Source organism: Scardinius erythrophthalmus (assembly GCF_964197995.2).
Source record: "Scardinius erythrophthalmus genome assembly, chromosome: 3".
NCBI lineage: Eukaryota > Metazoa > Chordata > Actinopteri > Cypriniformes > Leuciscidae > Scardinius > Scardinius erythrophthalmus.
Genome location: NC_138223.1, coordinates 40,061,617 through 40,076,871, shown reverse-complemented (window position 1 = coordinate 40,076,871; position 15,255 = coordinate 40,061,617). Strand labels below are relative to the sequence as shown.

Sequence of the window (15,255 nt, the reverse complement as noted above, 5' to 3'; positions counted from 1 at the left end):
ACTCACGTCTGTGAATGTCTCAAAAGGTTTCACCAAGGTGTTATTTGATTTATGTCACTACAGGTGATCGTGAAGGGCGAGCGGCGGAGAGGCCGCAAGGGCGAAATAGCTCTGGACGACGTGAGTCTCAAACGAGGTTCTTGTCAGGAAGAGCACAATCTGAGGAGACTTTAACACCGACAACACCATGAACAGAGACTTTTAACGCCAGCTTTACTCACGGGACTCTAGGAAGACGGACACCTTACAGAAAGGGATGTGGCTTCCTGTCAGTTATGGGTGCACTTCCCCTGGCCTTCCTCAATGGCTACAAGTGCATGTGCTCAGTTGAGTGCTGTAGGGACGACGTATTTTTGTAGGCCAAAACCCCGAAACAAGTTAGCATTTTAGCACGTCCGGTTCCATCGTTTCAAAGTCAATGGGTTTTCTCAAAGGGTTTGTAGTTAAATGTGGTTAAGAAAAGCTCAAGATATTTTCATGTTTTTTTTTTCTACAACATAAAGTACATCAGTAAATACATCCTTGTGATATTTTAAAAGCTTTTGTCTTGAAAAAGGCAGTTGCTAACAAGTGGCTAAATGGGACTACAGAAATTTTGGGGGGCATTAAACATCATTATGCCGAACAGGTAACTCATCTATACATGACCCAGCTAACAGGGAATATTCTCTGAACTTTGGCTCAGTTTTACTTAACTATTTCCATTGACGGAATTTTCCAACTTTCTGTTTTCAACTTTTCACTGTTATACGGTAGGGGGCGCTGTTACAAATCTTCTGAAAGAGTACTTAATCTCCGGAACAAAACACAGGCGAAAAAGAGCAGAAACAAACGATAAAAGCTTATGCATGTTGTAGTCTTTAAAAAAAAACAACAACTGCTTTTTGTTCAAAATGTTGCTTTATTATGAAACTGTGGAAGCTTGTTTCCATCACCGAATAAAAAATAAAAGGCGTAATAGTGACTTTTCATCTCACAATTCTGACTTTATAATCAGCAGTTGCGAGTTATAAAGTCAGAAATGTGAGATGTAAACATTTTCATAAAAAATCTGTCTATTTTTCCCTCAGAATTGGAGTTTATAACACGCAATTGCAAGTTTATATCTCAAAATTCGGAGAAAAGAAGTCAGAATTGCAAGGTATAAACTCGCTATATAAACAATTAATATAAACAAGATATAAACAATTTATAAACTCGAAAAAAAGTCTGAATACTGAAAAGAGTTGTCGGAAGCTTAGTGACGATGATGTTGAAGTCATGTGACCGTTTAGCTTTTTACTTCTGTTGATTGTATCTATATTTAGGCTTCAAAATCCCCAAAGGTTGTATTCATTTGTGAAGATTATCATGATGAACAAAACGTGTAAGAATCATAAACTTTCATTGGATTTTCACAGAGCTTATTTTCTGCAATAATCCTAAAGCCAATGGAAAAATCCTTTAGGGTTTTTGTCAAGGGAATCAGAGTAATGACTTACAAAAATATGTCATCAATGCAGCGCTCTGATGGATGAGATGTCTAAAATGTTTGAAATGTTTTTTTTTTTTACATTTTAATTTTGTAGATGTCAAATTTGTCTCCCACCTCAAATCTTTTTGTCAAACTGTCGAGCAGACGCCATCGTGCCGTTGTAAATGTAAGTTGCCCAGTTCAGCTGTTCGTCACCCGAATGATGATGATGTCCTGTCAAAATCGACGTACGTAATTTGTTAGCCCAGTTTGCAGCTAATCTGAGTGACTATTTTTGGTGTATTATTGTAAATGTATTCGAACACGTGTATATATATAAATATATTTCAAATATGCTTTGTAGGTGCACATATATGTGAATTCTTCATCGTATAAGTGATGCAGGACAATGTTTACATCACACGACCCAGTATTTTATTGACGTATATTGTTAAGTACAAACCAGTAAACAGTTCTGAATTTTTCTTATTAATGGCTGTATCAGCCATTCTTTATGATCATCACAACCATGGTTACCCTTTAAGACTGTATGTTGATTATGAAAGATCTTGGTTTAATATTCAGATGAAGCAACGACCTCCAGACATTAAAAGGCGTGAACATGAAATATGTCTTGTATTTTTTACTCTTGTTGGGGAGTAATAACTTAATTCAGAGCAGCTTTTTAAGTAGAGTTGTAAGTTTTTGTCATGTTGTTTTGCACACACAGCTTTAATTAATAACCAGCTCTCCTAAACTATCTTCTCTTTCATTTGAAGAACTGGAAAGTCAAATTATATTATTAAATCAGATTGGATGCTGGAAATAAATGAACCAAACGATTTGCCTGTTAATTTGATTCCCTGCATGGGACGATGCTTGCACAGCACTTTATATTGTCTTTTTTGTAGCATATATATAGTTTATTAATTATGGAGTTTTATAGTCATTATAGTGGTTTTCAATGTAAATCGATCTGTTCGGATAATAGTCACCCTCATTGAAACCCTCTTTGCTTTTGTGCCAGAGAAATATTGTTCTGACTAACAGAGTCTGAAAAACATCCGCGCAGAACAATTGTGTTAATCGTTCAAAAAAGCTTTCTTGTGTAAAGGGATTGCGTTCAATTCAATAATGATTTGCACAGGAATTTGTTCTTGCTTGCATCTTCCATGCATGAACAAGGCCAATTTAATTCTTTCTACTCTTTCCATCTAATGGCCTTGATATGAACCAATGAAACTCCTTATAGAAGCAATTTAATAGAAGTCCCATTGTAAATAATACTTATTATTTTAAATATGTTGCATTTTGATCTAATCTAAAACACTATTGTGGTAGTTGTTTTAAATAATATTAATGACAACATAATATTTGTTATAATTAATTATTAAGATATATATTCTGGGGGCCATGAAAGTTTTGTGAAAATGCTCAAAAATGCTGGCAGTGGCTTAGTCTTGTAGAGTTGTGTTCCTCTGAAGGCACATTACAACCAGTACGAGAGAATGATGAGTGTTGTTTTATATCTTCCTTTATGCTTTGGGGCCGGGCAGCAATGAGGTTCAAAATCCAGCAGTTATCTAAAATATACATTTTATTGATCCCCAAGGGGAAATTGGAAAATAAAATAAGCACATTTGGCTCAGAACTTACTGTTGAAACGGCAGCAGTGGAAGTGAAGAATGTACTTTCAGTGGCAACTTTATTTGGTACACTAACCTGCTGTAGACTTTAATAACTCCATATTTTTCCTCCAGCAAACCTTGAATTCTTGCATAATGGAAACATTTTGCCAGGACCTTCTGGTCCGTTCTGATTTCTTAGCAGCAAACAAGTTTTTCCATCTCATGAAAAACTCAACACTGTATTGGATTGAAAAGTGAAAGGTCTCACTACATCTGTGGAAGCAGATAAAGGTGCTTTGTAACTTGACATTTAATGTAAAGGTTCAAATCAAATATACATCACTCATTTCACTCACTTTTATCCATGGAGCACAAAAGATGCTACGCAAAATGTCCTGCCACTTTTATCCGTTAAAAAAAAGATGCCTCTTAGAGGCAACAAAATAGAATATAAATGAGAAGCAAATAAGGGGAAGATTTTCAACTAATAATGATTCAAGTTTTAGTTTGTTCCTTCACAAACAGCTTCGGTCCCCATCACTTGCATTGTGTGCCAAAAGTAATTTTTAGCAAATTATGCAAAATATCTCATTCTGTGTTCTACACAACAAACTCATACAGGTGTGCATCGACATGAGGGTGAATAAATGATGACAGTTTTATTTTTCTGGGTAAACAATTTCTTTTACGGTCTTCCAAAAAACATCCCATCATATTTTTACCACCATTTAGGTTGTACTTTTGACTCAAAATAGGAAGATATACATACATACATGCTACATTTTATTAAAGAGGTTTTAAAGGTCTTGAGTTTGAAGTCTACTAGACTGGCTAGGTTTTCATGTTTGAATGTTTTTAAAGTAACTTATTTGACATTGTTGCAGCACCTCTCTTCCCAGTCTGTCAGTAACGCTCTGTTTAGTTCCTGTCTCTATGAAGCCCCTCCTTCTGAAAAGCACGCTGTGCTCTGATTGGTCGGCTGAACCAGTGTGTTGTGATTGGTCAACTGCTTCCAGCGTGTTTGGGAAATGTCACGCCCCTTATCATAAGTTTCAGCACACTACTATCAGGCCTTGCACCTTTATTTTGCATATGCCTTGCTCGAGAATTATTTAAATGAGGAATATTGTGACATGTTTGTTACCGGAAGAAAACTAAACACTACAATTAAGGAGTTTCAGGGAGTTTAGAAACAGTGCGCACTGATATAGCGAATAACTCCCTTTGGAGTGGACTTTGTGCTTTGCAACTTTGCAGACACTAAAGAATGCTGAAAATGTAAAAAAAAAAAAAAAAAATCCAGGTATGTATTTTCCCCAGACTTCAAATATCCAGTAATCCACTTTATCTCCTCTTCCTGTTCTTAACTGACAGGACTGGAACCCACAGTGCATTTCTGATTCTGCATGCCCATTCACATCAACCGTCGCGATGCGTTCGAAGAAAGCCTTTGCTACACTAATGTGGTTATTTAAATTTTCCAGACCTTTTTGTCAGGTTGGATTGGCCTAGACATTAATTAGGCGCTTTTACCCACAGAATATCATCCACCATTTATCATAACTTTCTCTGGAAGTTTTTTTTTTTGGACAAGGTGCCTGCAAATTTCCCCATTAAACCCTCTTCGCAACCTATTTTTTCGTCTGTACTGGCACGAATTTCAGAGTGAAACAGGATATTCGATAAGAGAAAATGTGGACTTCACATTGATTGGATCATCAACATGATCCAATTATCCAGTATCCAATAGTCAGAACTCAAAACGTCCTTGTTACAGCTTTTATTGAATTCAAGCTCTGAAAACGACTCGTTTGGAATTTTATCACATTATGACGCAACAGTGCGTCAAAAGACCGCCTCTATAGAATCAAATCAAAACCTACTTCTGAAACCTTTCATGCAACAGGAGTCTAAATATAATGCTCAACGCTTTTCACGATTAGTTAATCTCGACAGCTGTTACAGTAAAAACATAGTAAAAGATTTCAAGAGAGTTGCATTATTTAATATGCAAAGATGTTAGCCAATCACAGCAGTGGGCGTTTACAATGAAGTCTCACAGCAGACACGCCCCTTCAAATCAGAGGCTAAAATCAGGGTAGAAAATGGCCTTTTATTTCTAAATTATGACATTTTTTTATGTAAAAATCATACTAATATTATAAGTGCACCTCAGGAAACATAAAACATTTTTTAAACTGCAGTCCATGACCCTTTTAAGACTCAAGTAAACAGTTTAATAAATACTAAAACAGGAATTTTCAACTTAGTGACTTTTGAGAAATGAAATCAGGCTTTTATGACAACAGCTGTAGTAAAAACAACAACTTTATTTTTGTTGATTGGTTTGGTCCCAGAAGTTCAAGCAGCTGTTTGCATTTTCAAGTTCAAACTTTTCAGTGCTGACATGCATAATGCCTTTCGGGGAACTCTTGACATAGTTTAGAAGATTTTTTTTTTTTATCTGAGAAATGTATTCACGTTTTGCACCATGTAAATGACATTCAAACAGTTTCCCTTTATCAAAGCACACACTGTTATATCTGCGGAGATGGGACCGTTAACAGGCCAGTGGACTTCATCTTGTTAATGCCACCATCCAAGACGCAAACCCGAGGGAAATTTACTTTCACCAGGTGAGCAGCAAACTGCAGGAGAAAAGGAAGTAAACGTGTGATTATTATTCATTTTTATGCATATCGCAGAAGTCTAATATAAAGTGACTTGCAGTGAATGCGTTTCCTAAAAAACATCAGCAGGAGGATGAAATAACCTTACCGTGGTAGCATTCTTCATGATGTTGCTGAGGATCACGATGACACGGAATCTGTATCCGGCCAGGGTGCTGGTGGCGGGACACTGGAGCAGTTCTCCCTCCGGCCCAAACGTGGAGGTGTAGGGAATGTTAATGCTGCCTGGGATGTGACCGCGACTGAAGCTGCACACGGGCGGTCAAGGGTCATACGACTGCATTCATTTGATCAAAATACAGTACAAACGGTAATATTGCGAAATACTATAATAATATAAAATCACTGTTTTGTAATTTTTTATTTAAAATTACTAAAATTAAAAAATTATTAAAATATTTAACATTTTCAGCATCATTACTCCAGTCTTCAGTGTCACATGATCCTTCAGAAATCATTCTGATATGATGAACTGAAGTGACGTCGCCACTCAAGATTGGTCACTTGTCTGTTGCCCGTCTACCAGTTTCTATGTAACTGTCCATAAAAGTCAATAAAAATAAATAAAAAATCAGCCTCAAAGCGGATCAGCACGGAATAGAAAGGTTAGGCAACGAGAACGGTGGAAAAGGGGCTAATGTTGAAAACAGTTGTGCTGCTTAATATTTTGTGGAAACCATGAAAATGGTGCAACTGGGAATGCTCACCAAATGTAAATATCATAAAAGTTTTCAGGGTAACACTTTATTTTACAATGTCATTGTTACATATGTTACATGTAGTTACTATAGTAATAACTATAAATTATGCAACTAACCCTAATCCAAACCAAACCCTCCCTAACCCTATAGTAAGTACATATAGTTACTTAATATTACTCAGTACTTAAATATATAATTACACTGTAACAAAGACACCTTAAAATAAAGTGCAACTGTTTTCAGACTTTAAAATATACATTTCTTCATCAGCATTTTCTTTTTTTAAGAAAAAAATATTTAAGCATCCTTAAACCAAGATAAATATACTTGAGAATCAAAATGATGAAAGATAATAAGAATTTATCATGAAGTTTGTTTATTTTTCTTACACTATTCCTTTTTTTTGTCAAAAAATAACACAAATTTACGTACAAAACCTCACAAACAATCTTAGATTGATGCTTAAAACAAGGAAAACCTATTTGCCAATGATTTTATTTTATTTTTATCATTCATTTTTATTATTTTATCTTTAGGATTAGGACACTTTATTTTGAGTCCACTTTAGACATTAACTATAAGTAACTTTGCAACTACATGTCAACTAACTCTCACTAGAGTATTAGTAGACTGGTAGTGTTAGGGTTAACATGTAGTTATATAGTCAGTAGAATGTCTAAAGTAGACTATCGAAATAATATTTTTGCAGTGTGGAGGAGGCTTTGATTTAGATCAAGTTTGGTTACTGGTTAACGCCCAGTGGCTTTGAGAGTGATTGAACTGTGTCACATTAAACATGTGAAGACCATTATAGAGTTCGTCTCTAATGTGAGCATTACGGTGTTTTAAGTGAATACCCAGAGGTACTTTGGTATACATGTGTTGTGGTAAGACATCTAAGCAGCACACAATCTCTTGTAAGCTCTTGAGCTGGTCGTTTGTAATTGTGTCAGGTGAGGTTCACTGGATTTACAGAACAAACCCAACACAGATCTATGGGCTTCGTGGAAACCGTCCAACTCCATCCAAAACCCACTGCAGCACTACGAAAGAATGAGACAGAGAACAAAGTGTGCAGGACAAGATAAAAAAATATGAGCTGAATAAAGTCCCTTGGGACATTGCTCTTGCGTGCACTTGTCTTGGTCATGTTTAATCAGCGTCTCAAAGAGATGAAAGATGAGATGGGAAAAGAAAAAGAGGGCAGAGTGTAATAATAACTGAATAATAACACTTCTTAGCTGCCTTCCTCCATAGATAAAGTTACAATCAGTGATATTTGTGCTACATCTTTCAATAAAAACGAGTGGAACTTCTCAGAAACATTTAACAAGACCTTTCTCCATTTCTCAAGAGGATGAGAAAATGTTCATGCAGATTTTAAACGGCCCTTAAAACAGAAAGGGCTTTGTCTAACATTCATATCAAATATTGATATGGCCATAAAAGGTACAGAATACAAAATGAGAGAACAATGAATATCTACATCAGCAGCTTTTACATTCAGTTTTCCCTGAAAGCCTTGTATACATGTATTACGATTGCTCTTATCCTGCTTGTGTACGCTATCGTGTATCTACTTACAGCTGCGCTAATGGAAACGGTGACAAACCTCTTAAAACAAATTAACCACAGTAATGCTCTCCCACACATTCCACTGGGCCTTCACTACTAGCAACAGACACCAATCTGTCTTTAGGCTCTGACTTATTGCTTTCAATTAATCTGATTTTTACATTATCTACTTAAGAGTTTAGCCAACTTCTAAATGAATCCTTTCAAACAACGAAACACAACTATGGAAACTCTGCAAGTACATTACAAATAGATTTTTTCACGTCTGGAAGTGTGCCTGGAGTTGGCCTGACAATTCTTTCTACATTTTTCGATGTCTCTAACATCGATTTTCTGATGTTTAGCTTGGGCTTTCAGGGGCCATACATAGACAGCAAAAAATCCTACTCTTAAAAGGAAAACTAGACAAAAATGCTATCTATATCTAAAATACTATTAATATCTTAAAAATAAAGAGACATTTATACTTATACTACCGATAAAATCTTTGGGGTAAGATTTCATTGAAAGAAAGAAATATTTTATTTCAAGGACGCACTAAATTGATCGGTGAGAAATTAGGAAAGAAGGATTTTAATTTAAAATAAAGGCTGTTCTATTGGACTTTCTATTATTCAAAGAATCCTGAAAAAATGTAACATGCTTTCCACAAAAATATTAAGCAGCATATCTGTTTTCAACATTGATAATAAAACTAAATGTCACGTGACACTGAAGACTGGAGTAATGATGCTGAAAATTCAGCTTAACCATCACAGGAATAAATTACATTTTAATAAAAACTACATTTTAAAAATTGTAATACATTACATTATATTATTGTTTTTACTGTATTTTTAAATCATTTCAATAATTTTCTTAAAAAATTGTTTTTGCAGAGTCTTGCATTTATTATTGAGACTAAAAGGATACTCTTCAAGGCTTCGGATGTCCACTGCCAGGATCTTGGGTTTCCCATTCCTGGCCCTCTTGGCAGGAGTTTTAAAGCAAGCCGGTCCACTCAGCTCACACAGGTCAATGAGGTCTTCCACAGAGATACGCGGAGACACTTCTGCTTTCAGCTCGCTCAGCTTCAGTGGCTCGCGGCTCTGAGGGTGCAAAGAAGTGAGTGGTAAAACAACAGATTTTTTGCAGCAGTGAGTGGTATTTAAAAAAAAAAAAGTGTGAGAGAAAATGATGTGTGGGTTGAAATGTTAGCCTGTGTAAGTGTTGAGCAGGAAAAACAGTGAAGACTCATTGAGTATATTCAAAGAAAACACATGCATATGGTAAAGGGGGGGGTGAAATGCTATTTCATGCATACTGAGTTTTTTACACTGTTAAAGAGTTGGATTCCCATGCTAAACATGGACAAAGTTTCAAAAATTAAATTGTAAGTTTGAAGGAGTATTTCTGTGCCAAAAATGCTCCTTCCGGTTTGTCACAAGTTTCGGAAAGTTTTTTTCGAGTATGGGCATGTGTGACGTCAGATGGGGCGGAATTTCCTTAAATGGGTCCTAAGGGCACTTCTATCGGAAGAGCGCGGGCGCGCGCGCAACCGTAGACCAGAGCAAGAGAGCGGAAAGCAGTTCGCCCATCATCATAGCGCTGTGCTCGGCTTTAGGGAAGTCAGTGTCACCAAAGAAGTGGGTTTTTAGTTGCCAGGGCAAGACATCCCTGCACAGATTCCCAAAGAACCCGGCGTTAAGGGACCAGTGGATGGAGTTTGTTTTTCCAGAGCATCAACGGAGTTGTGCAAGACTGTTTGTTCCCTGCATTTCGACGATGATTGTTTTATAAACAAAGCCCAGTTCGACGCCGGATTTGCAGATCGTCTAATACTTAAGGATGGAGCAGTCCCAATGATAAAGGTTCACGGTCGTGCGTTGGAACCGCAGACGGTGAGTAAAACTGCTTGTCTGCTTCAAATGTCTGTGTGTTGTTAGCTATCGGCGCGTAAGCACAGCCCACACGGCACGCCTCCAGCCGCTCGTTTTTTTCCGGAAAGACTCGGAACTGCCAATCTTTCTTTTATAAATATAATAAAACTAAAGACTTTTTGGAGATATGAAGGATGCAGTACTACTCTATAGGTACTCAAGATTAACATGAGATTGACTGAAAATGAGTGTTTCACTCCCCCTTTAAATTCCTGCACCCTGATGATACTGGTATCCCTCAAGGATCTGTACTCAGTCCGATACCATTCTCCATTGTATAAAATGCATAGCTTTTTTTTTTTCACTGCCATGTCGACAGAAGTCAGGGCTACTTTTCATGCCTCTATCCGTTTTCACCTATGTGATCTCATATCCCTCGGACACCTCAGCCTGAATGAATAATCAACACCTCAAGCTCAACATGTAAAAAGTGAGCTGCTGAAGATGGCTTCTACCTCAGTTTCTCTCCATCTCGGTTCAAAAAACACAGCTGTAACCCTGAGGTGAAAAAAAGCCAAGATGACCAGCTCACATTCAGTGAACACATCAAAGCAATCACACAGTTTTGCAGCATTATGGTACACAAGTTTTTTTCTTGGTCTCAACTTCCTAATCAACCTTTTTTTTCAGATTGCAAAGGCTGAGATTATTGCACTTGACCCTAAACCACAAGTAAAAACGAAGCAAACTGTGTCAGTCAGATGGTCTTTTCCTGGCCAAATAGGTTATTTTTACCTTAAAGTTAAAAGTCTATAAGACTAGCTATTTTTTATTCAAGCGACAGCTCACCAGCCTACCTGTATGTGCAGCACGACCCTTCAAGGGTATCCAAAATACTGCTGCTTAATTCACAGTTAACTGTTAGAAATTCTGCCACAAGCTGATGTCAGAAGTGGCATCTTTGCTTAAGTCTACACAGGGTGCCCAAAATGGCCTGAATCTAAATCAAGACGCACTTTTTCTGGCCTACCATTGCAGCCAATGCCCTGGTCCCCCGCTACATTCGATCCATTATCAAACCCTGTTTTTCCCAGCCCGTTTGGGGCAATTAGCGCTATCCAGTCTCAACATGTAAGGAGCCCACCTGTCTGGAAATTTCTCCATCTGTGCCACATCCCGATCATTAACAGAGCAGAAAATGGACCAGCTGAACTCAAAAGGAGACTATTCATTCTCACATAAATATAATTTCTCCCACTCGACTAAAAAGTATAGCAATGCAGCAATATCATAGCTCTAATTGGCACTTTAGGTTCGGGCACATTAGATCTTTATCAGGAAGGACCAATTTAATAGGCACAATATGAGTGGATAACATTCACTGTTCCTGCATATCTTTCCTCCACCTCAACACTTAGGCCAAATTATCGAGGAAATCATCTACAGTACCAACAGAGAGTGGGTGGATCACAAAAATGGGTGGGCACTGTGACCAATCTAATATATGATACAATAATGATTTTTTTTATGTATATATAAATCATTTTCCTTAGCAGTATTTTTATCCTGTTTTCCATTTGAAAGATGGAAATATATTCAAACATCTGCATTCCTTTAGCTCAACTGTGTTGTGTACATTGAATGAAATGTAATTTTCTTAAGAGAAAAGCATCTGGCAATTGCAAAAAAAGAAGTAAAATGAGGTAAATTAACACTCTCAAAAATAAAGGTTCTTTATTGGCATCTATGGTTCCATGATAAACCTTCAACATCCAACAACATTTCCTTTCCATTTCCATTATAGTGTGAAAAAGGCTCTTTAGATTTTAAAAATGTTCTTCACACTAATAAAATTGGTTCTGTTACACTTTATTTTAAGGTGTCTTTGTTACAGTGTAATCATATATTTAAGTACTGAGTAATATTAAGCAACTACATGTACTTACTATAGGGATATGAAAGGATTAGGATTTGGTTGAGGGTTAGTTGCATGTAATTATGCATAATTTACCGTTATTACTATGGTAAGTACATGTAACATATGTAATAAGGACACTGTACAATTAAGTGTTACCATTGGTTCTTTTAAGAACTGTTCGCTGACATTTTTTTGGGGAACCAAAAATGCATTGAGATGAAATCCCCAAAAGTGTACACGAAAGTTCATGTGAGAATCAAAGCCGTATTAGATCAGAGAAACAAATATTTGAATATATTTTAAAATGTAATTTATTCCTGTGATGGCAAAGCTTCATTTTCAGCAGCCATTCTTACTCTAGTCTTCAGTGTCACGTTGATGATGATCTACGATCCCTCAGAAACGACTCTAATATTCTGATTCCATCGCAGGAATAAATAATATTTTAAAATATAATAAACTAGAAAAGAGTTCATTTTTAATTGTACATTTCACAACATTACTGTTTTTACTATATTTATGATCAAATAAATGCAATCTTGGTCAGCACAAGAGACTTCTTTCAAAAACATTAACTACATTTTATTATTCCAAACATTTGGCCGGTAGTGTAAGTATAAAGTACATTTTGAAATTGATTTTGAAACTGATTGGTGACATCTTATGCTTGTAAAAAGCACCAGCAGGTGCACGGCATATACGGTCATACCGCGCAGCCCTAATATCAATCCGCATTATCGCTGAATTCCACACTTCTAAGTGCAGGACTCTGAAACAAAGGGCAACAGCACAGGAAGGGCAGCGATGTGGGGGGATATCTCGTAAATGTCAATGTTCAGTAGCCCATGAAATCAGTCCAATCAGTCACGGAGAACCAGCCTCCCACAGAGTGCAGCCAATTACCTATGAGGTCACCTTAGCAATAGAGGTAAGCTTGAGGAATGGAGGGCGGCTGATGTCCAATGGGTTCTGGTATTAAAGTGCATTAGATCCGCAGGGCTCGTGGCATTCTCATCATTGCCTAAAGGAGGCCCTTGTGCTCTGGCTTCAGAAACTCTAAATGCAGGCAAGAATCTTGACCTTTTATTATCACTGGTGACATTTCAATAGGCCATAAACTTGCCTGTTTGGATGCTCTGTGGGTTCGCAGACGGCCAAGAGAATCGAAAGCCACAGAGCTGGTCTGATCACCAAGTCAAAATGGTAAATGTTTCGTCTCAAAGCTGAAATGAGTTGGCTTTAACAATGCAGAAATAATCAAATCCATGCAAACATTCCTCTGGGTATTTACGGTCTGAAAAGGATTACCAGTGCAAATCTGAAAACAGGCGTGTGTTTGAAAGGCTTAACATCTACATGACAGGTGCTGTCAAAAAATTTATGCTATCTTTTATCAAAAATGATAAAGGATGGAGATCTGGCATAAATTCAGTGGTGCGACGATGCCCTGTGATGCCTGAGAGGCATTTAACCATCCAGCATCTGGCTGCACTGGAGCAGGTGATGTGCTGAGGCTGCCGCACATCAGAGAGTCTCAAAACAAAGTCTGGAATCCAAATAAAAAGACAGATCCAAGACTGAAGAAATGAGACCATGGTCTGCTTGCTCTCCCCTCCTGCCCAATCAGAGCTCAGCATGGCAGCCGCAAGGCCACATACAGTAAGTGGCACCAGTCCATCTAATCAAAGCTGTTGGATTATACTACAAAAACAAAGTAAGAAAAACAGGTATTTTGCTGCACGCAAAACAATCAGCTCACATGCACGACTATTACATTTCTGTTGATATACGATTATCTAGTGAGGGACCCCATTCCTAAAATATAAAGGAAGCTATATGTTTTTATGTACAGTATTCAGACCCATATACTGTACTGCGTGTGATAGAAAGCATGATATTATAAAACAGAATTATTAGTTTTGTATAGCCATTGCATGTACTGTATATTTGTAATTTTAAATATTACTATGTAGTTTTTTCTACCCAATATTAGAAAATGTATATATATATATTTGCATGGTGCTTTGCATAATAAATCAGTTTTACAAAAAAAATAGTGCCGTATAATTAGTGAAAAAGTTAAAGGCATCACTGGCGAGGGAAAACTGTCTTTCCTTGGTATTAAGATGCGTTTTGGTCGATCGGATCACAAGTGGACAACACTAGATACATGTGTTAACAGGGTCTGAAACATTTTGAGCTTGTCCACTTTCAACCACTTCTAGTGGTAGTCAAAAACACATTCGACCAGATTGCTTTCGTAGTGTAAACACTCATGTGATCGAATGCGTTTGACTGCCTACTCTGAACATACTGACTTAATGCGTAAACATTACGAATGCGTAAACATTTAACGACCCAAGTTTGGTTTGAAGACGAAAAACATACCAAGCACAATGTTCTCTCACCATTCCTGATTTCTAACACACATTCACAGAGTTCGGCTGGTCTTGCGGCTCTCAGAGCAGAAACGAAAGCTAATGCTTGCGTTCATATGTAAATTGTGTGAGCTTATGTTGTCCATTAGATGGAAAGATCTGAAAAAACCCATACATTTACCCACCCATAGACCCTCCCTTCATAGAAATCAGGACAGAAGTGGTATTCAGTTATATATTCAGTTAAATATTGAGTTTATTTTTGTTACTTATTTACTTTTGCAGAGCTGGAAGATAGATCATTACAGATATCAGGTTCCTTAATGTCCAACACATGAAACACAATGATAGTGAAACACCCACATACTAAGGGCAGAATTAAGATCACACGACTAACTCAAAAGCCCAACAACAATGCAATCTGCATTATTTATCCGAACCCAAGCGGATGCTGGGAACCATAAGGTAAAAACTGTCTCATAAAGACTATAGAGTACACTACAATGATATTTGAGAATAAAATACAGGTCCACTGACTTCGAGATATTTGGCCGTAACAATGACCTCGGTTTACTGAGAAGTCATTTGAACTGTCATTCCAACAGTCGATTATTAACAGGTGAACACAAAGGCCATGTACACAGCTTAAAAGGAATGTTTTTAAGAGGATTACCCACAGTTCTTAGGCTCTTTGTTTTAGAGTGGCATGTGACTGAGAACCTTGTTATTGAGTAAACTAGCTTATTCATGTAACTAGCCATGAACAGCCTTTAAAAGCAGCTAGTAAAGTCAGACTAAATGAGGGGGATTCTTCACAAAATGGACTGACATTACTGTGCGTTTAATGGCTGAGACTTTCATGAGCAACTGTTTGAACTGTTTGAAGAAGTTTAAGGACTAAATCTCAGAAATGAGCCTCAAACAGCCTCGGGATTCTCCTGTAAATCTAGACAGGTCTTATAATGCATTATAATTACAATTTCTCTACCCTTACATAAACATATCAGTCCAGTTCAGACAACATTACATTCTAATTGTTACAAGTTAAATTAG

The 15,255-nt window shown here is 37.1% G+C and overlaps 2 protein-coding genes across 4 annotated transcripts in view; one reads left to right on the top strand and one right to left on the bottom strand.

The window, feature by feature from the left end:
• Positions 1–2,294, top strand: part of npnta (nephronectin a) — a 54,806-nt gene extending 52,512 nt beyond the window's left edge. For both annotated transcript variants that reach the window (XM_081360590.1, XM_081360589.1), the window contains one exon: positions 64–2,294. In XM_081360590.1, coding sequence (XP_081216716.1) covers positions 64–174 — 111 coding nt within the window. In that variant the 3' untranslated portion in view covers positions 175–2,294. The remainder of the gene's footprint in view (positions 1–63) is intronic.
• Positions 2,295–4,847: 2,553 nt separating this feature from the next.
• Positions 4,848–15,255, bottom strand: part of tbck (TBC1 domain containing kinase) — a 53,770-nt gene continuing 43,362 nt past the window's right edge. The window contains exons 24-26 of one of the 2 annotated variants that reach the window (XM_081362418.1): positions 8,960–9,135; positions 5,860–6,019; positions 4,848–5,729 (exon numbers count right to left, since the gene is read on the bottom strand). In XM_081362418.1, the coding sequence (XP_081218544.1) occupies positions 5,619–5,729; positions 5,860–6,019; positions 8,960–9,135 (447 nt within the window). In that variant the 3' untranslated portion in view covers positions 4,848–5,618. The remainder of the gene's footprint in view (positions 5,730–5,859; positions 6,020–8,959; positions 9,136–15,255) is intronic. The other variant, XM_081362417.1, reaches the window with a different exon arrangement.